We start from the raw sequence: 24,414 nt of genomic DNA on the forward strand, positions 1-24,414 counted from the left end.
GTAGAAAGAGAGAGAAGATCACACCCAGATATATCCTGGTTCGGCTGCTAAGTGCAGTGCAGCCTACATCCAGTCTCCATCACCAACATGATGGAATTTCACTATAATCAATCTGATTACAACTTGTAAAGTGCTAACCCAACTTACAAGGGGATTCCCACAGAATCATGAAACACAACATAGATGAACAAAGGACCTCTAAGACATCTATGGCTTTTTCTTTTAATTTTGCACTCTCTGCCTTTTTCCGCTCTATGGCTTTTTCTTACAAACCTCACTGTTTGCCTTTTACCATGAGACTCAAGACATGACAAAATTAAACAGAAAATTTACAAAACAGAATACATTGAAGGAGAAGAGAAAACTGTTAGCTCAGGTAACTCTGAGAACTCTGTGCCTTGCACTCTCAAATTTTCTCCTTGCTTCAAACAGTGGTTGTCCACCCTTATTATAGAAGAGAGGAGCCTCCACATATTGAAGCCAAAAACCGAACCAACTTCTTCCTCCTTCAACAAACCGGTTCGGCCACACAGAGAGAGAAGAGATAACCATGCATTAACCAACATGCAATTACCTCTAGTCCTTCCTTGATCACCACTCTTCATCAATCTGAGCTCTCCATCCTTGGCTTGCTCTCCAAGATGGATTTCTGGCCCTTGATGCTTCATGATGATGATGACTTCATCTGCTTTGATCTCTGCCTTCAATCATCACTTCGCCACTCTAGCTACTCCCTGTGGTGGTTGAGCAGAATCAAAGACAAGTCATGCTTCAAGGATCTCCTCCAGCTGGCCGAATCTTCATTGTCCATTTTTGAGCATGAAAAGCTCAAGATAACCTCACCAAATCTAACCACATTTGGTGAAAATCTTAGCCACAGCTCATTTTTATTTTAGTATGTTTTCTTGCCATCATTAGCTTGATGGTCTTGATGCATGCAGCTCCTTCTCTTTCTTGGTTGAAGAACACTTCTTCCATTGTTTCCTAGACAAGGACCGAAAAGAGAAGAAGAAAGAGATGAGAGAGAAAAGAGAATCTGAAGAAAAGCAATTCAAAGTGGGTAAGCTAATTAAATGACAATGGCTTACTTTTGCTTCCCTAGCTTAGAGTGGCGTGTTGGTCATAATGGCCATCAATCAATTCAGCTGCACTTTCTCTCTCATGTTCTCCATGCATTAATTAACAATGTAATAGATTTTGAAATCCATCACATGGTTAAAGTTTGGTTCCGTTGGAAGCACTTTGCTTTCATTTTTCTTTGGTTTCGGACCAAGGTAGGAACCATTCATCACTTAATAGAATTTGGGCTTGTAACATTGAAATTAAAACTGGCCCAAATGATTAACATTTGCTTTCCCGATGAGTAGTGTAGCGGATCAAGCATAGGAAGCATTCATCAAAATTAAATATGGGCTTGGTTATAAAATAATTGAGTTTGGCCCATTAAAACAACAATTCAGCCTTCTGATAGGAAATTTGTAGCAAGGCTGATTTTTAATTTGGGCTAGCAACATCTTTATTTTCCGGCCCAATATTAAAACCTGCAACAAAAATTATTTAATCAAATCAAATTATTTAATTTTTGCAGTTAATTATTTTTAATAATGTTTAGTCATTATAAATATTAGTTAGGAGTTTTCCAAACTCATCAGAGTCAAATTACCACAAGTAGTAATTCGAATCTATATGTCTCGAATATGCTACTCGTCAACCTTTCATACTAATTCGAATTAATATCCTTCGATTTAGTCTTGGCTAATTCGATTCTTATTGACTCGAACTACGTGTGATCTTGCATGCATAATTCGGTTCGAGTTGCTTCGAATTACATGCTTAGGTTACTAGGGTTTAATTCGAATTGATTGAGTTCGAATTATGTTCAAAATTATTTCGAATCCATTTGATTCGAATTATATAAATATGTCATCTGGTGGATTGTTGTATCAAATTTTGATTTGGCAGAAATGGGTAAATTTGAGCTCCCCTTAGCTCATTTGAGTTTTTTACCCAAAATAATAGAAACACATTAATATTTTTTTTCAAATATTTGAGATAAAAAAAAATATTTTACCTCTTTTTGTTATTTTATTGGCTCAAGAGCTGTAAATGTAATATATATGATTTTTTTTTTTATCAAAAGTACCAGTTATACTTACGTAAAAAGATTAAAAAACATCTTGAATTTAGATATATTTAATAAATAATTAATCACAGCTACGAATCCACATGTAGTGTTATTGAGCAGGTAAACGAAGACTTGGACTTAGCTGTGTACTTTGTAACAAAAAGACCAAAATGGTATACCTTGTCATTGATTGTTTTTATTGTGCTTCAATGGTTTAAGGAATGATGGGACGGAGACCATCAATAAACCATTACCTCACAATAAATAAATAAAGGGGAATGCTAAATAAACAATGAATATTTTGAACAATATGAACAACTACCAATTAAATAAAAATATATTATATCTTAATTTAATATTATTAATTAAATTTAAGGTTAATTTACTCTTTTAATTTTATTAACTCACATTATTCAAAAAAATTGTTAGTTACCTATATTTTTTCATAAATAAAAAAACCTAGGACGGAACATCAGAAGCTGACTTACCGGTCAACTTTAAAAATCACATCATTTGTATATTAAAAATCTTGAGCTTTAGTTAAAGTAGTGTTAAACTAGTGTAAGACCGGTTCGCATCAAATATTTATAAAAATTTGTTAATATTTATTTATTAATATTAATAGTTGTTATTTTTAATTTAAAATTTTTTTTTGTATATAATAAATTTATTGTACAGTATATAAGACTATTGTATTATCTGTTTTTCTAAAAACCGAATAATCTTATAATTTTTTTAGTCTATATTAATAAATTTCACTTCAATGTGAAGATTATTATATTTATGTATTTAAATAAATGTTGTTACACTTTGTTACTGATATAAATACCAAAAAATTAAAACTTTAATAAAAATAATTTATATTGTAATTACACAAACAATATAACAAATACTAATAACTATAAGTGATATTTAATTATATTAATTATTAGACCTTTAATGTATGATCTGTGTTACGCACAAATCATGTACATAATTTACTCTATTGTATTTTTGTACAATTTATTTAAAAAAAATTAATATATATTTATTGGAAGTATTGATTTATATAGCAGCACAGAACCACTATCGTAATCTTTGTCACCCCAAACAAAATATAGGATATGTATGCAATGATAAAGATATTTCTGTTAGTTTGAAGTTTGAACACATTTTTTGCGTTTTTCATGTTCGCTGTGTGTAATGTAATTTGTTTCGTCTTTTTGTAATTAATAATCTATATATCTTGATAGGAAAAGAACGAGAAGCCAATGAAATATTTGTACAATGTGTACAATGAAGGTTTATGAAGTATTAGAAATATAACTATTAGTGTTACCTTTTTCCATTAGTTGAAACTTTTGGGATGAGTGATATCATGACATGGTATTAAAGCGCTAGATTCAAAAGGTCAAGAGTTCGATTCTTGGTAAACTCCAGTCCATTGTACACATTGTATAAATAGTCCATTATCTCCCTAGCAGGATCTTGACTTTTCTTGATACTGCTGTAGTCCCATTGCAAATTGGACAAATAAAAAATTTCTTATGATTGTTTTAGTTTATTTTTCAATACATAACAGAATTTGAGTCGAGAATCTAAAAAAAAAAAAAATCGACAAAACTGCTTATTCTGAATAAGTGAATTAACCTCACTTAATACATTTTTAGTTTAGTTTATAGGTTCATCATAAGTATTTTATCTACAGTTCTACACTAAATTATTCTAGTATATAAATTCATCATAAGTATGTTGAGAATTAAAATTGATAAAATCAAAGTGAAATCTTATAAAATGACACAAGAAATAAACAAAATGGAATTTAATTGTATTTGATTTGTTCACAAATATATTTTCCTTTATGCGGGGTTGAATCGTTGATTTTATTGCTTATATCTTATATAACAATAATTATTGAGGTATCTACGAATATGCTTATCATGTTTTTGATTAATTATTACTAGTGTTCATGTCCAGGCAATGCACAGGGCATCACACGAACTAAATCATTAGTAATAGGAAAAGCATAGGGTACCATCATATTATCTGCCAATTTCTACCAATTCTTATTTATAATTATGTTTTATGGAAGTGTGTTCATGGATGTGTCTAATAATTAATATATTTTAAATACATATATAAAGAGACACATCCAGAAAATATATCTGTAAAGACATTTTTATTAAACACAGCTATAAAAAAGACATTTTTATTAGACACATCCACGAACACACTTCTATAAAACACAATTATAAATAAGAGTTGGCAGAAGTTGGCAGATATGCTGTTGGTAACGTAGCAGAACCGTTAGTAATAACACATAGAATTATTATGATATTATATTATTAATTATATTTACATGAAAGAAAGAAAGAAAAATAATAATATTTATAAAGAATAGTTTAATGGCTTTTTATGAGAAGTAGTGGTTTTTAAAACGTTATAAATATTTCAAATTAAATAGTTTTTTTTTTTAATATGTAACACATGTCAAAAGTAATAAATTTACTTGATTAATTTAATTCACTTTGTTTCTTATAAAAGTAATGACAAACAAATATAATTAAATCAAGAATTTAATGAGCCAATTTAGTTTTTAACTACCATTCCCAATTTATTCTAAACAAAACACAGAAAAATGTCAGATATTATATAATATTAAATAAGTGACGAAAAATATTTTTTTCACTATTAGAATTATATTTACTCTAAACAGTCAAATTCTTGTCAAGCAATATGTATTGAAGCATTCTTTCTAGAAAAGAATTTATATGATGCAAATGTTGACTATTGGATATTAGTTCCTTTACCATTAAAAGAGACAATGCAAGAAGGGATTCAAACATAGTTTTCAATTTTTAATAGATACCTAATCTGTGTCTTAAAAATAAATTAATTTAAGTTTTTTTTAAGTTAACTAACATTAACTTTAATCTATTTTAAGTTTTTTTTGTGTTAACTAACATTAATTTTATCTATTTTTTAAGAAAAAATAAATTAATTTTTACAAAAATACTCTTTAACAAAAATTTTATTTTTTTTAATTAAATTTTGTTTATCAAAATATATTTTAATAAATTATTTTTTTATTGATTAAATTAAATTTTTTTAAATATTTTTTAAATTTTTTAATGATTAAATTATTTTTTCTTAGGATATCCTTTAATAATATTTTAATTATTAAGAAATTTGTTTTGTAACGATGTGAAGGAATGAGATGTTAATTTTTTAAATTTGGAATTTATCCATCTCGACTTATTTTTAAGTTTTGATAAAGTTAATAATTTTTAATAGTTATATGAAACAAATTATTTATTAATATTAATTATTATATATATTAACAATAATAAGACTTTTTTAATTTAATATTAAAATAATATACATTAATATCAAAAAGTCAATAATAAAGTACAAAAATAATTGTTAAAATTTTTTTTGATAAAATTATAATGTAATAATTAAAAATTATTGAAGAATGTCTTAAAAAAATAATTTAATCAGTAGATAAATAATTTGTTAAAGGATATTTTAGTAAACAAAATTTAATCACAAAAAAATAAAATTTTTGTAAAGAGTATTTTTGTAAAAATTATTTTTTTTAAAAAAAATAGATAAAATTAATGTTGGTTAACACAAAAAATTTAAAACGCATTAAAAATAAATTTTTTAAAAATTATAAGAGATAAAAATATATATTTTATAAATATAAAAAAAATATTATTTTAACCTCTTTTAAGAGACGATAGTAAAATTTTCTTAATAATAAAAGCTGACTGAGGACTTTTTAATTGTCCCTCTCCTTACGGGTCAACTTCATAATATTACATAATTTGTATATTAAAAATCGCGAGTTTTATTTAGTTAAATAGAAGCACTGAACCCTCGCAGTTTGTCACCCCAAACAAAATAGGATATGCATGCAATGGAAAAGATGTTCGCAAATTCTGTTTTTCTATTGCTTGGAGCTCTTTCTTTCATAGCAACGGTCCAAGGCCAGGATCAATCAGGTTCGATTACTTACTAAAATTTGAAGAAGTCATTTTCACTTTTAAGTTTCACAATTTCTTTAATTTAATATATAATTTGATTAATAATTAATTTCTATTATCAGGATTTATTAGCATAGATTGTGGGCTACCTGAAAATTCCAATTACACTGAAAAGAACACAGGAATCAATTACATTTCAGATGCTAATTTCATTGATTCTGGTGTGAGTAAAACTGTGTCACCCCAAGATAAGACCACTCATCCACAATATTTTAATTACCTTCGGAGTTTTCCTAATGGAATAAGAAATTGTTACAGAATAAATGTAACAAGTGTTACTAGATATTTAATCAGAGCTAGTTTTTTGTATGGAAACTATGATAGTCTTAATACGCTTCCAGAGTTTGATCTTTATCTTGGAGTTCATTTTTGGGAGACGGTAAAATTCACAAATTCTTCAGTCAGCATAAACTATGAGATCATCCACACTCTATCGCTGGATTATATCCATATCTGCTTGGTTAACAAAGGCACAGGGACACCATTCATTTCAGCTATAGAAATGAGGGTTTTGGACAATGTCGACTCTACTTATAGCACTATAGACTCATCTACACGATTGGCACGATTCCGAAGGTTGTATTTTAGTTCTATCACCAACTTAATATACAGGTGAGTCCTTTTGTTTTCTTTTTTTTTTTTTTTTAAATATAACTGATCGATTCATATTTCAACGCTTAATGGTAACAGAGACTTATTAATTAGTTGTTAGATCGGTTGGAAAATTCATCCTGTGTTCACAAAATAAAACACACTAAAATAAAAAGAAAACAGATGACTCTTTTGTATATATATACATGTTTCAATCTCATGTATTAATATATGAATAATAAATTATAGGAAAAGTCTAGGACCAACCAACAAGGAAAAGTGAGTCATTGGATGAAATCTCACACCAATCTCATACCATTAAATTATCATTGATGACTATTTGATAACTACAAATACCAAAAGTTGCTGGCCTCCTAGCATTCCTCTAAATTATATATGCATTTTGTCCTTAATATATGTAAAAAGTTTTAATATTATTTAAAAATTTAGTTTGATTCAATTTTATTTTTATTATTTAAATTAAATTTTAATTCTTTCTTTCTATTTATAATTTTTTAATAGTGGAAATTCAGTTACATTCAATTTCACTTGAAATTAAGAGCAAACCGTTCTTTAAGTATCCAATGAATTTTCATCTCTTTTAATAGATTTGAATCCTCTAAATTTTAAATTTTATTCTAGAGAATAAAGTGTGATCTCTCACTATTTATTCCACAGACAGGACAAAAAAAAATAAAAAAAATCATTCAAAAATAAAAAATTATACTTTACTTAAAATAAAAATTCAAAATTTAGAGTATTCAAATTCTTTTTTAATAATCACCTTTTACTCAAATATTTTTTCAGTTTTTCTCTTAATTATATCTTCCTTATCATTACCACCGCAGCCACCACCACATACAATTTTTATGGCCGTATCAATATTCATCCCCCGCAGCACACAGCTCGTTCACTTTTCTGCCTCTTGCACCATTATTTGCCACTGCCATCGTCATTATGATTTGCGATCTGGTGCAAGGAACTAGATATGGTCTGAGCAGGGCATGACTGTCGGGGTTAGTAGTGGTGCTGTGGTGGTAACAACGACTGCGACAAGTGTTATTGTTGTTGTTTCTAGGAGGGGGAGAAGAAGAAGAGAGAAGAGTTGGTAGAGAGCTTGGTCGCAGCAATGGCAAACCTAAAAGAGAATAGGGAGGAAATGATGATGGGGAGAAGGAAATGGTGTGGTGTAGGTGGAAAGAGAAGGAGACAGCTGAGATTTTTTTATTTAAATAAATATAAAAATTATATTATTTTCACCATAATGTAGTTACCTACCTTTTTAGATGAATATTAAGATATTATAAGAATTTATTATTTTTTGTTATTAATTAATTATTAATATTTAAAAATATAAAATAAAAGATATTATTAAATTAAAAAAATTAGACTAAAAATTAAATTAATAATTAAATAATAATAAAATTAATAAATTATGATAATTTTCTAACATTCATCTTTTTAGTTTTTATTTTAAAAAATTCTAAAGTACTTACTTTATTAAAGGGGATGATATGCTGAGTTGATGTGTCTAGATATTAGAATTATTGAGATTAAAGTTTTTAAATGAAAAAAAAAAGAGTAAATTAAAGCATCAGTACGTCATTGAAATAAAGCAACAATCAAATCATGTCCATATCTATATGATTTTTAAGTTTTCTGACATTGTTACATGCATGATTTTATTCTGGAATAAAATATATTATTACTTTATTTAAGTAAAAAAAATTAATCATAGAAATATAAGTTAATTTAATATTTGTTAAAAATTAAATTATTTATATAATTTTATCAAATTAACTTAATTTTTAATAAATATAAATTAATTTATACCCGATTTTATGTTATTTTGATTTTGAGAATATTTTTTCTTTTTTATGAAAAATTTCTGAGTAATGGTGCTAGTTAAAAATAAAATTGAAAAAAAAAACTTTAGTAACTATTGATTGTAAAAATAATTAATAATAATAATAAAAAAATTTAAACATGAATATTAAATTGTTGTTATTATTATATAAGTGATGGGAACAAATGTTATGTTGGTGGACAGGTATCAAGATGATCCTTATGACCGGATATGGGAGCCTTATTGGGACGACAAGTGGAGACTAATAAGCAGCAACCATAGCAATAATGCCCTTGATCAGGAAGCCTTTAATCCACCAGCAGTTGTGTTAGAGACTGCAGCCACATCAATAACTGCTACTGCCTCATTAGACTTCCATTGGGAGAATGATGACAATGAAACTCAGCACCAATACTATTTCTACCTGCACCTCATAGAGCTTCAGCAGTTGGGTCAAACAAGATCATTCAATATCAACATGGATGGTAAGACTTGGAATACAGCTGAATCACTCAAATACGGAAAAGTATACACCAAACATGTTAGAGGACTTTCCTCTGGATGCAAAAAGTGTCGCATTTCACTTATTCGGACAGAATCTTCTACCCTTCCACCCATTATCAGTGCTCTTGAGATTTATTTAGCGAAAAATTTCTCATCACAGTCAGAAACCGACAAAGACGACGGTATACTATTGCTGCTATTTAATTTTGTCTAAGCTTAATTAGCTTGCTTCTTGCATGTGTACTCTACAATATGATGAATATAAATATATACACCAGCGGAGGCAGTCACAAACATTAAGAACGCTTATAGGGTGGAGAGTAGAAACTGGCAAGGAGATCCATGTCTTCCCAATGCATACAAATGGCAAGGTGTAGACTGTAGCACTATTGATGGCTTTCTAAGAATCACATCCTTGTAAGCTTATCATTCATTAAATAACACCTAAATTAGAAAATTATTAACCGTTTAATTGCATAATTTCATTATTGAAATAATTATATTTTATGGAAATGGAATAATATATAAAGGAATTTGTCTTCAAGTGGACTCACCGGACATATACTGACTGATATCTCCAAGCTTACTATGTTAAAGTCCTTGTGAGTATCTTTCTTATCTCATTTGATCACGTCTAAACAATGGACTTATGGACCCAATGATTTGATCATCTTTTAATTTTCTCCTTTTGGATTGTAACTGTGCATTTGAAATCCCCTCTCAGAGATTTATCAGACAATGGTTTAAGTGGGAATATACCTAATTTTTTGGCGCAACTGCAATCACTAGAATACTTGTAAGTCCCCGTGATTTTTTATCGGTTATAAAATTTAATAAGGATCTATGTCATATTTGTCTTCTGCTTTGCAGAAACTTAGCACACAACAACCTTACAGGTTCAGTTTCAAATGAACTCCTTCAAAAACAAAGTGATGGTCGATTAACCTTGAGGTATATATTATCCTTGATACATACTTAAAACCAAGAATCAATAGTATATTATCTTGGTTCTGTATCATACTACTACTTAATATTAGAAAATGATGTCTTGAACTAGCTTTTTCTTTTGAGTCTTCTAATAATAATTATTTAATTACTCTCACATTTTCCAGATTACAAGTTGTAACCGAATACATAACTAACCTTGCTTTAACTTTGTTGTGCTCTCAATGCTTATTCTAGTGTGGCGCAAAATCCAAATCTTCTATGTGGAACAACTTCATGCACCCTGCAAACAAATGCTACAAGAAAGAAAAAGAATAATGCAGTTATTACAGTGGTAGCATCAATTGCAGGGATATTGCTGCTTCTAGGGATTGCAGCAGTTATAATCTTTCGCCGAAGAAAGACATATGGTAACTGCTGCTAACTGTCTTATACAATCTTATGAATATAAAGAATATTATATCTTATGAAACAGATTAAATAAGTTTGGTTGATTGCACGAGTTTTGATTCTGCGAATAACTTAAAATTTTCGTGAAAATCAGATGCTGCTAACAACGTTGTGCTTGGGAGGCGTCATAATCCAATTAAGGAGTCAGAATTGGAAACTAAGCAACGAGAGTATTCATTTAATGAGGTGGTTAAGATGACCAACAATTTTGATAGAATTCTTGGCAGAGGTGGATTCGGAACAGTTTACCATGGCTTTATTGAGGACATTGAAGTGGCTGTCAAGATGCTTTCGTTATCATCAGTGCAAGGATATCAACAATTTATTGCAGAGGCAAGTGCCCAAAATATTGAGATATAGAATAAAACAAGTGAAAGAAATCTCAATCAAAATTTGTTGCTATGTTTGACCAAAACAAAAAAATGGTTTTGGAATGACAGGTTAAGCTTAGAGTACATCATCGAAATCTGACTTCTCTTGTTGGTTATTGCAATGAAGAAACTAATATAGGACTCATCTATGAATACATGAAAAATGGAGATTTAGATAAAAATCTTTCAGGTACAATCATAATTATTTTTATTTTAATTGAATTATCTTCTCGAAGTCCCTGTAATTTTACTAAACCTATAATCTAAAATTATAATTGATCTTATATTTTTAAAAAGTTTTTAATTAAAAATATTCTATTACTTTAAAATACAATATAACTAAGTCTAAGAATATTATATTTCTTTCTATTCATGTTATTCAATTGGGGAATATTGTGAAATCTCTTACTTTTTTTTCTTTCCTTCTTTTAACAGGAAAAAACAATAGGGGAAGGTCTTTGAACTGGGAAGATAGACTTCGAATAGCAGTAGATGCAGCCCAAGGTAATCAAGAGAAAAAAGAAACAAACACATGCAAAATTCTTTATCAAATTTTAGTTCTTAACTATTCATCCATGATTGAAATTTAAATTCAGGATTGGAATATCTGCATAATGGTTGTAAGCCACCTATAATTCACAGAGATGTGAAATGTCCAAATATTCTATTAAATGAAAACTTCCATGCCAAACTCGCTGATTTTGGATTATCCAAATGTTTTGCGGCTGAGAGCGATACACATGTGTCAACCAATGTGGCCGGAACTCCAGGCTACCTAGATCCTGAGTATGTGTTTAATTTCAATGATATGATTAATTATCCATCACTTTAACTATTGATAAAAGAAATTTTGATAACAGATAACGAAAAATTAACTAACCAACTTATTATTTGATTTGTCGTATTAGGTACACAACATCAAATAGATTGACAGAAAAAAGTGATGTGTATAGTTTTGGAGTAGTTCTTTTAAGGATAATTACAGGTCAACCGGTGATAATAATAAAGGAAGACACAACTCATCATATAATTCAACGAGTTAATTCAATGATTGCTGAAGGGGATATAACAAAAGTTGTTGATTCAAGGTTACAAGGAGATTTTGACAATAACTCTGCATGGAAAGCGGTTGAAATAGCAATGGCCTCTGTATCTGCCACTTCAGTGCAAAGGCCATACATGAGAGATATAGTGACACAGTTGAAGGACTGTTTGGCTGCAGAGTTAGCCCGAAAACGTAATATTTGTGACCTTCAAAATGAAGATTTAGATGAACAGTTCAGTGTGAATTTAATTAGTACTGATATGACTCCATCAGCTAGATAGGGTCTAATAATTAATACTTGTACTAGAAATAAAATAGCTTGAAAATTGTGGTGCATTTTTAAGTTTATTTTGTTGTAATAATGTATTTTAATTTCTTAGCTATTTTGTCTTGTTGTGTCTGCATTTTAATTAAGTATATGTGATGGACACATGGAGTCCTTAGAAATTTCATTATGAAAAAGTCTAGGGGCCAACAGATTTTGTGTGTTTTAGCCATCAATTAGCCATCAATGATATTTTTAATGGTGTGAGATTACATCTAAGGGTGTAGAATCATTCAATTTCCTTTTGATGGTTAAGTGCTGGCCAGAATTTAACAAAAGTGCTGGCCCCTAGCACTCCTCTTTTATTATAACAAGAACTGTTACAGTCAGTTATTATCTTATATCTCTCAAGGTAGATTATTGTAACAATTTATCTAATAATTGAGTTGAAAGAAGAAAAATTATACCAGAACCTAATACTGCATGACTAAACGATATTTTTTCCATGTATTGCTCATCTGACTCTTTTCGTTTGCCAAAACTGAATGTTAGTATCCCAATATACTACTGTATATCTATCTACAATCTCTAATATACTCATATTCATAAGGTGTTATATAGTTTTTGAGTACAAAGAGAAATTAATTGTTGGATTTTATTAATTATAGGGAAGATTGAAGAGTCAACACTAAATCACTAATACATGGCTGAAGCAAGGTGAGAATTGGGTGCACTAAGTTTGCATTGTTCATGTCTTGCAAATTGCTGCTACCTCTTGCATTGTCTCTGTACATTTTTATTGACTGAATAATCCTAGCTTGTTATATCAATGAATCTCTAGAACCACCCACTATGTCAATTAAAGAATTTGCTTCTGCTGCAAAGAAAGCAAATAATCAAGGTTACATACTGTTTATAGCTTTTTGTGCTGATATTATGCTTTATTTAAAATTTCCATCATTGCTCGTACTTGTTCCTTGTCTCTGTCTAATTATAGTTATCTCTGTTTTAAATGTAGAGTCTAAGATTGCAAGAAGATGCATGTCGGTTCGTACATATGATAATGCAAGCATTCAATGATAAACTAATGGTTCTTGTGCTTACTGAAAGACATCAGATGTTTGGTAATTTTGGCAAAAATAAAATTCATCAAATATATGTATATAAACACAGAGGTAGCTCCATAGGTTAATGTTTTCATTTTTCGTAAAACAAATGTTCTATTTCCTATATTCTGCCAGAATTATGGTACTATCTCTTTATTATGCTTTTTTTCTAAACTTGACAATTAAAAACTTCGGTTTCCTGTACAGGTATTGAGCTTCCAAAAGACCCTGAAAGCAGTGTGATTTCTTGCCTGAAACTATTGAAACTGCTAGCCTATGTGGTGCGGACAAAACTGGTAGCTACTCAATGCTTGGTTGCACCTAGCTAAAATGTCTCAAACTAGAAAATCACCTGCGTTTAGTGTGTGGCTTTTAATCAAATGAAGGAAAACTTGAGTCCTCAAGAAGGAAGAGCTTTTCTTCTTTCCGTAAATCTGAACCATTCAACTGATTTTTGGATATATAAAGAGTAATGAGGTCTGCATGAATAAAAGGCAAAGATGAGGAGGAAAGAGTCTCTCCACATGAAGGACCCAAAAATTTGGCACAAAATTGAAAATTTCCCTTATATGGGTCATTGATGAGGTTGATAGCAGATGGAATTGATGTTCCAACATCTTGTATTTTGTTTTTATTTTTTCCTGAAGTTATTGCATGTTCTCCAAATGTATATTTTCTGCACCAAGATTTTCTTTTTTGCATAAGAAATTTCATGCAGATATATTTTTTTTTCAAGTGTCCGTCAGTGAAGGAGTGTATAGATAAATAGCTTAGAGTACGAGGTCGATGTAGTCTTAAGTCTTAACAGAATTCAGGTACTTTCTGTTAAAGGAAACTTTCTGTTATTTGTGTTTTCTGGTGTAACAAACTCTTAGCTATAGTAGTACGTGCTCTGCTATATATACACATAGCTGTACTTGTAAATACAATTACAATTAATAATCTCAGTTCATTTTCATTACTTTGTTACACTAGAACACTTCATCACCTTCATCTAGTTTCTCTTCTATTCAGTTTTACCGTAAACTCGGACTTTATTGATAAAATGAGGTGTTATTTTTTAACTTATTGAAAGTGGCATTATAGTTATTGTATGAATTTTTGTTGTGTTACAATCTTGGATTTCATCAAGATAACCTTATACTCCACCAGAGTAACTTGTATTTCCTGGTTCAACGACCATGGGCTTGATTTATGGCTGGAACTCACAAATGGAACATCAAAGTGAATTTATCCATATACATATGCTATGCCTGTTTTAATGGAAGCCGAAGAGAGAATCTCTTTTGCTTCGTGCAAGTATGTACAAGTCATTGAAATACTCACTGTGTAGCCTCTTTAGTGAAGAGGGTCAGTGAATAGAGTTATTTTCTATCTATCTTTCTTAAATTTGTCCCGCTATAAATTTCCACCTTGAATTTGATGTCTAATTTAAATTCAGTCCAAATTTTACATTATATTATTCTTGTTAGTTATTAGATTGCAACCTTTTTCTATACCCATTTTTCTTATGTTCAGATGATAACATGATTATATTTATATCTACTAATTTTTTTTACTCGGTGTAAATTTGTATTCTTTGCTTAAAGACTTGTTATTGTTTAAAATTTCTGCGAAGATGACTCTATGACTTGGACTTCTAAGATAGAAGGTTGCTAAACCCATAATATGGTTTATGAATACAAAAGTAGGATTTCAACGTAATTTAAGGGGTAACGTAGTCAACTTTCATTGGATGTAGTTTATGGCATAGTTAGAGTAAAGATATTTGTAATTTAACTTTTCTTTTTTAAACTGATGTTCACTTTATTCAATATTTACATTGTCTTCTTACATATTTTTTTTCAAATATACACCTAATTTTTTTGTACAATATTAAAAGATAATTTACTTCATTATTTCTTCTTTTACAATTTAATTTTAATGTAAAAAGAATACATAATTACATATAACATTCTTTCAGAATAAACAACTAAAAATTCACATCACCAAAACTGCAGTCTTAAAGGGGGAGAAGCATGTGGAATGGTTTCAGACTTTCAGCTATGAAATTAGTTTCAACATCTTATATAGGTCTAGACATCAAGTTTTGAACCCAGTCAACTGATTTCGCTTTGTTTTTTACTTTTTTTTTTCCCTTTACTTGTCTTCTTTCTATTATTTTCTTTTCTTTTTTACTTTATAGTCACAATAATAAAAGCTCACGAAAGCATATTCTAATTTTATTGACAATAAAAATATTTTTGAAATATTTTAAAATGTAAAAAAAATACTAAGTGCTTGTTTGGGCGTCATTATTTTGTTAAAAAAAAATCTTTTTTCAATGAAAAAATATCTTTTTTTATTTTTTAGCGTGTTTAGCAAATTTCTAGTAGTAAAAGTAAAAGCACTAGAAAAAAAAAGATCTTTTTTGAAAAGCTGTAATTTACATCTTTTTTTAAAAGATCTTTTTTCCTTAAAAAGGATGTTTTTTACTTAATAAATAAATAAAAAAATACTTTTATATTATTATACCCAAACATAATTGATAAATAAAAAGATCTTTTTGCATGAGATATCCAAACATAAAATTACTTTTACTTTTCCATAAGATCTTTTAAAAAAAGATAACTCGAAAAGATCTTTTCTTAGAAACTCACCTAAACAAGCTCTAAATCATGAAGAAAAAGTCATTTTGTTAAGAAAAACAATTGATGTGATAATGAAAATGTTTAGGTGACTTCTGTTAAGCAAATATGACACTGCTAAAACATTTGAAATATAAATAGCACAAAAATATAGAAATAACATTGATATTCTTTTTAAATATTTAAGAGAAAAATAATATTTTTATTTTTTCTTTTATTTTATTGGCTCAAAAGAGAGGGAGAAAATGCTAATATATATGATTTTTTTTAAATAAAAAATACCAGTTATACTTACAAATATTAAAAAAATTCAAAAATATCTTATTTTAGATATATTTAAGAGAATATAAATTTATACTCATTATTCATTCTACTCCTATATTTATCCATTTAATAAATTTATTAATGAAAAAATATATTAATTAATATTATAGACTAAATTGAATTTTAAGAATGGACCATTATTTTGGACCAAAAGAAATATTTCTAAAGAGTTGTGATTTTCCCCTACGTGCAATACAAGTATCAAAACCTATTGTCACAGTAAATTTTAATGTAGTAGGTTTAGAGTGTGTTTAAGGCCATAATACTATGTAGAACTGGAAGTGAGTCAAGCCAACTCATGAGCCAGTTCAAGTTTCACTCATTAATAGTTCGATAAGCTGAGTTTGTGAGCTGATGAGTCGAGTTTGAGCCTAGAATTGAGCTTATAAATTAAATGAGCCGACTTTGAGTTTGGATAAACTCAACTCATTAACTCGTGAACTTATTAAATTATTAGTACACATATCCTATATACATTCAGCTTATACTTTTAATATTATATATATACATATAAAATAGTAATATATAATTTTATATATATTAATGTTCTTATTTAAAATTTTATAATTATTTTTTATATAATTTTGATGTAGGACATAAATAAAAAATTCATAATTAATAGATACACAATATATAAAATTAATATTTTTTAATATATATAAGTTATAATTTATTGATATAGAATTATAAATTATATTTCTGTTATTTAAGTCAGCTCGTGAGTTCGAGTCGGCTCATGAGTTTTTGGTGAGCCTAACTTAAGTTTAAGAAAGCTCAATTGTTAATGTTGAACCGTGAGTCAAACTCAATTTTGATGAGTTTAACTTGAACTTGGTTTAGTTGGATTCAGTTTGACTCACTTTTAGCTCTACTAGTATGATCCCTTGGACTAAGTGTAATTCAATGCATCAGGAGAATCAAATCAATCACGTACCGCATGACAATCACAGCTATCAATTCACATGTACACTTTATTTGGATTAGAATAATTTGAAAAGAAAGAAAATATAGAAAAAAAATTGGATGAAAAAATTAATTTTTTATTGTTTAGATCACAAAAGAAATTGAGTGAAAAACAAAAAAAAATATACGTGGAGCTTATGTAAATTTTTTTTTCTTTAATATTATGAAAAAAATTGATAAAAAAGTGCAAACATGATTAAAATTCTAAATTTATCCTTTTAATTTTAATAATTTTAATTTATTATTATAATAAAATTTATATTTAAATATTACATATGTATTAGATAAATAATTTAAATCAAATATATAAAATTATAATATTTTATAATATTTATAAAATACAATAAAATATAAATAAATAAAAATATTTATATTTTATTTTATTATAAAAATATTAATATAATTTTATATTATTATAAATTTTTTTATTTTTTTTATATAAATAAAAAAATTTATTTTTTATTTATTTATTTTTTTATTTAAATAACACACAAATAATTTTATTTTTTTATATTTTTTTCTTTTTATTTTTTTTTCCTATATTCAAACAAAACTGTAGTATTATTGAGCAGGTAGACGAAGACTTGGCTAGAATAGTTATTGAGGACGGACACTAACTTTGTAGCTGAAAACTTAGACTTAGCTCTGTACTTTGTAACAAAAAAAACCAAATTTTGATATATATAGTCTTTGATTGATTTTTATTATGCTTCTGATGGTTTTCAGTGGCTAAGAGAATGGGGGTTGAATCTTAGCCCATTTTTTACTTAATAACACTTGCTGGTCTTTGAAATAACTTCTGGAGACTTTTTATTTTTGTCTCGTTCCTAGCCACGAGACTTTTCTTTTTGTCTCGTCACTTGGCACGAGATATTTTCGGTTTTATCTCCTGTGTAGCAGAAACAGAAATGGAGTAGAAGAGAGAGAAAATTACACCCAGATATATCCTGGTTCAGCTGCTAAGTGCAATGCAGCCTACATCCAGTCTCCATCACAACAATCATGGAATTTCACTATAATCATCTTTGATTACAAACACCAATTCTCCATAGGAACTACCCTTCCTATCTGGGACAAGTCTAGAATCTAAAACCCAAAAACTGAACTTGACTTGGTCACTGCCAAGCTTTCAACTGTAAAGTGATAACCCAAATTACAAGGGGATTCCCACAGAATCATGAAACACAACACATATGTACAAATGAACTCTAAGGACATCTATGGCTTTTTCTTTTAATTTTGCACTCTCTGCCTTTTTCCGCTCTATGGCTTTTTCATACAAACCTCACTATTTGCCTTTTTCCATGAGACTCAAGACATGACAAAATTAAACAGAAAAATACAAAATGAAACATTGAAGGAGAAGAACTTCTGTTAGCTCTGTTTGTTATGAGAACTCTGTGCCTTGCACTCTCACTACTTACTCCTTGCTTCAAGCCCTAGCTGTTCACCCTTACTTATAGGGAGAAGCCTCCACGGTTGAAAACAAACAAACCAAGCTAATCTTCTTCTACTTCAAGCAAACCGGTTCGGCCAGAGAGAGAGAGGAGAGGTAACCGAATGCAATAACCAACATGCAATTACCTCTGGTTCTTCCTTGGTCACCAACATCACCAATCCGAGCCATCCATCTTGCCTTGCACTCCAAGATGAACTTCTAGCCCTTGATGCATGCTTGATGATGACAACTTCATCTGCTCCAATCTCTGCCTCTTCCATCACGTAGCCACCCTAGCTACCTTCTGTGGTAGTTGAGCAGAATCAGAGACAAGCCATCCCTCCAAGGATCTTCTCCTTGCTGGCCGAGATCTTCTTCAACCATTTTTGGTATGGAGAAGCCAAGATCTCTTCACCAAATCTTACCATAAGTGATGAGAATCTTAGCCACAGCATACTTTTAGTTTTCTTTTTCTTGCCATCATTGTGATGGTCTTTAGCTTGCTCCTAGTTTCATCTTGATAGCTTGCAAAAGCTTCCATGGTTGCTGTGATGGAAGTGACCGAAAATGAGAAGAGAGATGAGAGAGAAGATAAAGTAGAAATAAAAGCATATAATGGATTTGAATAAATTAAAACAAGCTGAACTAATTCCTACTCCCCTTTTCTTTCTTGGTGGCGTGTAGCATTAATGATGCCATCATATCAAGTGTATAATCTCTCTCATGTTTCCAATACAAGTATTAACTCTTCTGGATAAATTTTGAATTCCATCACTTGAATAAAGAGAGATCCGTTGGAAGCATTTTACTTTCTTCTCAAGATTGGTTTCGGATCAAGTATTGGATCTCTAGTTTAATATGGGCTTAATGATGATGTTAATAGAAACTGGCCCAATTAAACAATTCAGCCAACATTCATTTCATATAAGGCTGAATTTAGATTTCATACTGGGCTTCGGATTTTCTTTTCTATTCGGCCCAAGAAACAAAATTTTATTTCAGCCATGGTCACATCAATTTAACACTAAGGCTGAAAGTTGGCCCAATATAAAACCTGCATTGTAAAATTATTTCAATCAACATATGAAAATTAAAATCAAAATAATAATCTTGCAATTAATCACATTAATAATGTTTGATCATCACTAAATTAGAAATATAGTTTTCCAAACTCATCAATCTCTCCCTTGATGACAAACATTATTAAAAAATTGAAATTGAAAAGAAATTAAAGATTAGAGTATAGAATACTCCCTTTGAATTTTTGAATTTCTCCCCCTTTCTAGTTATTACATGGCTCCCCCTTAATGTATGCTATTTTACCAAGGGAAGCTCTACCTGTAACTTTTGAAATCAAGCTTAAGGCAACTATGTTTTTCAACATGTAAAATTTGTAATGTTAAATGCTTGATTTATGAGCAGAATTGGAGTGATAATCAAAACTCATTTGTTATCAATAATTTGATTTTCTGCTCAATCACATACAAAATAATTTGATGCAAACAGACATTGATATTTCCAGAAGCTGCTTTTCAAGTTATTTTGAAAATATTTTCCAATTAATAAATCAGAGCAAATTAATCATAGCACAAAAAATTTTTCTAATCAAGCATGATCATTTCAAACCATAGCAACTATCAAACTTCATATATCACAACTTAAAGGAACTGCCAAAAATATTCCTTAATCCAAAACAGCAATATTTTACCAAGGAAACACAAACAGATCAAATGCATCACAAACACAGTAACTGCATTATAAACACAGCAAATATTTTTCCAAGGTAAATCAACTATATCACTAATCAGCAAATATTTTTCCAAAGTAAATCAACTAAATCACTAATCACCAGCAATCATATTTACCAAGATAGAACAAATGCATTATTAATCATCAATCATATCATCACAATAAGATATTGAAACAAGAAACATGGGAGATCATGAATTCTCAAAAGAATTTCATCCTTGTTTTGTTAATTTCAATTTTCCAGCACCATTTCTCCCCTTTTGGCATCAAGGGGTACCTGCAAAAGATGACATAGAAAAGCAGAATATCCAAAATATACCCAAAATGTCAAGAGTATTTCATCAGAGTATCTAAAGTACCAAAATAAACTACTACAGTCAGATTGAGCCTAAACATGCCAAATACCATCGGAAGGAAAAGAAACAGGGATTAATCATCAGATAAGTGGAATTCATATTCATCAGCCTCCTCTTCACTAGCAGCACCCAACTCCTCCTCAAGGCTTTCCAACATCAGACTCACCCTATCCTTGCATCTCATCCAAGCCCTCTCATTTTCATAGGCTAGCTTGCGGGCCGCCTTATGAGATTGTACCATTAGCTCCGACATGTTTGAGAATTCAGTGAGGATTTCTTTGATTGATTTTGTTGCCTTGGAGGACTCAGGCCGACTCTCAAAGTCAGTATCAGGGGCTCCTGATTTCTTCCCCTTGGTTCCCTTTACTGTTCCTCCTCCTTTGATCATAGATACCTTATTTTCTACAGCTTCATTTAGGAGATCAATTTTAAAATATTCAAAGATACTTGTCAAAAATATTCCATAAGGCAGATTCGCCTTCTTGGTGCTCTTAACTGATTCCCACATGTGTCTGATCATAATGTAACCAAATGATATAGGAGTAGATGTAATAAGAGCAAAAAGTATGAGAGAGTCAGAAAAGGTTACTCTATTATGGGAACCACTTTGAGGGGTTAGGATGTGAGTGATGATCCTGTGAAACAGAGAGTTGGTAGGACCGAGAGTTTTGTGAGTCGGAATTGTGCCCTCCAAGCCAGAAAGGTTTTCACAAATATGTTGCAGGACAATTTTGTAGGTGACGCCAACCTGGGAGTCCCACTTCTCAGCCATATACGCTCTCGGCCCCTCATCTTTATAGCCTAGAGCCGTTCCAATAGTCTCAGTGTTCAGAGTTATGTAAGCCCTCTTGACATAGGAGTAGAGGGTGCCATCAATCAGCTGCATGTTGGCATAGAACTCACGTACCAAACCGGGGTAGACCGGCTTCTGAATATTAAGTAATGGTGTCCATTAAAGAAGTTCAAACAGAGGAGCAACGTTGATACCTTTGTTAGAGAGAGAGTCGAGATTGACTAGATAGGTGGCATAAAGGTGGCGTTTTTCCAAAACCTCTTTGTGAAACTCATAGGAGGCGCATGAATTGAACCTGGCAGGATCATAGTGTGAGTGTGATTTGCCAAACTTGGTTTTGAAATCCAATGACTCCAAGTTTGCTGGTTTCGTGGTGTTGTGCAGCGCAAACCCTTTTGTCTTCTGGGTACTCCTTCCGGGTGTGGCCTTCTTTGGTGGTGAGTGTGGCGGTGATGGAATAGGAGAAATGTGTGATTCTACTTCTTCTTCAATGCTTGGTTCCTTGTTCTTCCCACTTTTTCTTCTTCCTGAGCTTTTCTGGGCTATGACTTTCCTTCTCATGGTGTCTGTGTGTTTGGAGGGTGGTGAGGGAGAAGATGAAGATGTAGAATGGATATGGATGTGGGTGTGAGTTTGAGGCATGGAAGGTTTTTGAGAGAGGAGAATTCGTTCACTTTTCCTTGGTGCAAGCTTCTTTTTCATGATAAAAGGAAATGGAGAAGTGGAAGAGGGAGAGATGAAGAGAGCCGAATTGAGTGAGAGAAGAGGGAGGTTAGGGATGCATTAAATGTTGAGTGGAGAGAGAATTGGAGGGTGTTTAATGACCATTAATGGGCAGTTATTAAATAGGGAAACTTCCTTTTATTTGAAATTAAAAACTGAAAAGTGGTTTCCTAGAATCAAGGGATTAGATGAAAGAGAAAGATTTGATTTGACAATAACCACTTCCAACAAGATTTAATGAGACAACAAAAAGAGATTGTGATTTACTCAAAGAGAAACTAACAAAACGGTCAGAGTGGGGTCAAAAAAGTTTGGTGGGGCCCAAAAAAATTTATTTCTGTGCAGTCTCCCCCTTGATCATAGCCCTTTCAACATATCCTGATTTTTATCTCCTGCTTTCCTACGAGACAAAACTGAACAGAATCAAAAATTTCACAAGTCGTCAATAGAGCTTAAATCTATCATTCCCAAACTTTCTCTCAAAGTGCAGAATCTGTCTTCACAGAGGGGTTTTATAAAAATGTCAGCAAGTTGGTCTTCAGATTTTACAAATTGAATATCAATAGTACCCTTTTGCACATGTTCCCTAATGAAATGATATTTAATTTCAATGTGCTTGGTTCTTGAGTGCAGAACAAGATTTTTTGAAATGTTTATAGCACTCATATTATCACAAAATAAGGGTATACTATTGATCTTTAATTTGTAATCTTCCAACTGCGGTTTTAACCAAATTAATTGTGAACAACATGCAGATGCAGAAATATATTCAGCTTCAGCTGTGGATAGAGCCACTGTGGCTTGCTTTTTGCTTGACCACATGTTAAGTGAGCTTCCAAGGAAGCAACACATGCGAGATGTACTCCGTCTATCCACCCTATCTCCCGCATAATCTGCATCACAAAACCCCACTGCACAAAAATCATCAGATTTAGGATAACATAAGCCATAGTCACTAGTTCCCTTAATGTATCTAATGATGCGTTTAACAGCCGAAAGATGGGATTCTTTTGGGTGAGATTGAAATCTAGAACATACACCCACGCTTTGAATAATATCCGGTCTAGAGGAAGTGAGATACATGAGTGAACCAATCATTCCTCTATACCTTGTTTCATCCACATCTTTTCCATTTTCATCCTTTTCAAGTTTAGTATTTAGATGCATTGGTGTTCCCATTGGTTTGGAATTTTCTAAGCCAAATTTCTTTATTAACTCTTTAGCATACTTTCCTTGGTGAATAAAAGTACTACTAGGAGTTTGTTTAATTTGGAGGCCAAGAAAGAAAGTTAGCTCTCCCATTAAACTCATTTCAAACTCATTAGTCATGAGTTTTCCAAACTCTTCACACAAGGACTCATTGGCTTATCCAAACACAATATCATCCACATAAACTTGAATTAGGAGTATATCATCATTAGATGCTTTAATAAATAAAGTAGTGTCGGTGACACCCCTTTGAAATTGATTTTCCAACAAGAAGGTACTAAGCCTTTCATACCAAGCTCTTGGAGCTTGTCTAAGGCCATAAAGAGCCTTTGAAAGTTTAAAAACATGGTTTGGAAATTCTTTATGTTCAAAACGGGGGGGTTGAGCCACATACACTTCTCTATCAATAAAGCCATTAAGGAAAGCACATTTGACATCCATTTGAAACATTTTGAAACCCTTATGGGCAACATAGGCAAGAAGCAACCTAATTGCTTCCATTCTAGCTACCGGAGCAAAAGACTCATCAAAATCTATACCCTCTTATTGATCGTAACTTTGGGCCACTAATCTAGCCATGTTACAAACAACCTTTCCATCCTCACCAAGTTTATTTTTAAAAACCCATTTAGTACCGGTTACCTTCTTACCATTGGGATTAGGTACTAATGTCCAAACCTTATTCTTGTCAAATTGAGCTAGCTCTTCTTGCATGGTATTGACCCATGATGGATCTTCAAGAGCTTGCTTTACATTGTTGGGCTCCATTTGTGACAAGAGTGCAAAATTGTTAGGTTCGGTTTGCCTTTTGGTTGAGGATCTAGTTGTTACTCCTTGTGAAGGATCACCAATAATGAAGTCATGAGGATAACCCCTCATAGACTTCCATTCTCTAGGCTTCCGGAGTAATGTTGAGCTTTGATGAGCTTCAATGGATCTTGCTGTTTCAGATTCTC

At 30.8% G+C, this 24,414-nt stretch overlaps 1 protein-coding gene across 1 annotated transcript; it reads left to right on the forward strand.

The window, feature by feature from the left end:
• Nucleotides 1-5,995: 5,995 nt before the first annotated feature.
• Nucleotides 5,996-12,286, forward strand: LOC107614780 (putative LRR receptor-like serine/threonine-protein kinase At1g05700). The gene is made up of 13 exons (XM_088498193.1): nucleotides 5,996-6,111; nucleotides 6,216-6,765; nucleotides 8,795-9,276; nucleotides 9,373-9,511; nucleotides 9,625-9,696; nucleotides 9,819-9,890; nucleotides 9,965-10,045; nucleotides 10,277-10,449; nucleotides 10,584-10,822; nucleotides 10,930-11,050; nucleotides 11,296-11,364; nucleotides 11,457-11,646; nucleotides 11,769-12,286. The coding sequence occupies exons 1-13, from the start codon at nucleotides 6,018-6,020 to the stop codon at nucleotides 12,184-12,186; spliced, it is 2,700 nt and encodes an 899-aa protein (XP_088354319.1). The 5' UTR covers nucleotides 5,996-6,017; the 3' UTR covers nucleotides 12,187-12,286.
• The last annotated feature ends 12,128 nt before the right edge of the window (nucleotides 12,287-24,414 follow it).

Source organism: Arachis ipaensis, chromosome B9 (genome assembly GCF_059453495.1).
Source record: "Arachis ipaensis isolate K30076 ecotype BB chromosome B9, ASM5945349v1, whole genome shotgun sequence".
Classification (NCBI taxonomy): Eukaryota; Viridiplantae; Streptophyta; class Magnoliopsida; order Fabales; family Fabaceae; genus Arachis; species Arachis ipaensis.

What these genes read in the sequence shown, in the direction of transcription:
- LOC107614780 (XM_088498193.1), top strand. Translation starts at nt 6,018, where the DNA reads ATGCATGCAATGGAAAAGATGTTCGCAAATTCTGTTTTTCTATTGCTT. An exon ending in AGAAACCGACAAAGACGACG is followed by an intron (nt 9,277 to 9,372) that starts GTATACTATTGC and finishes TATATACACCAG; the next exon opens with CGGAGGCAGTCACAAACATT. An exon ending in ATCAACAATTTATTGCAGAG is followed by an intron (nt 10,823 to 10,929) that starts GCAAGTGCCCAA and finishes TTGGAATGACAG; the next exon opens with GTTAAGCTTAGAGTACATCA.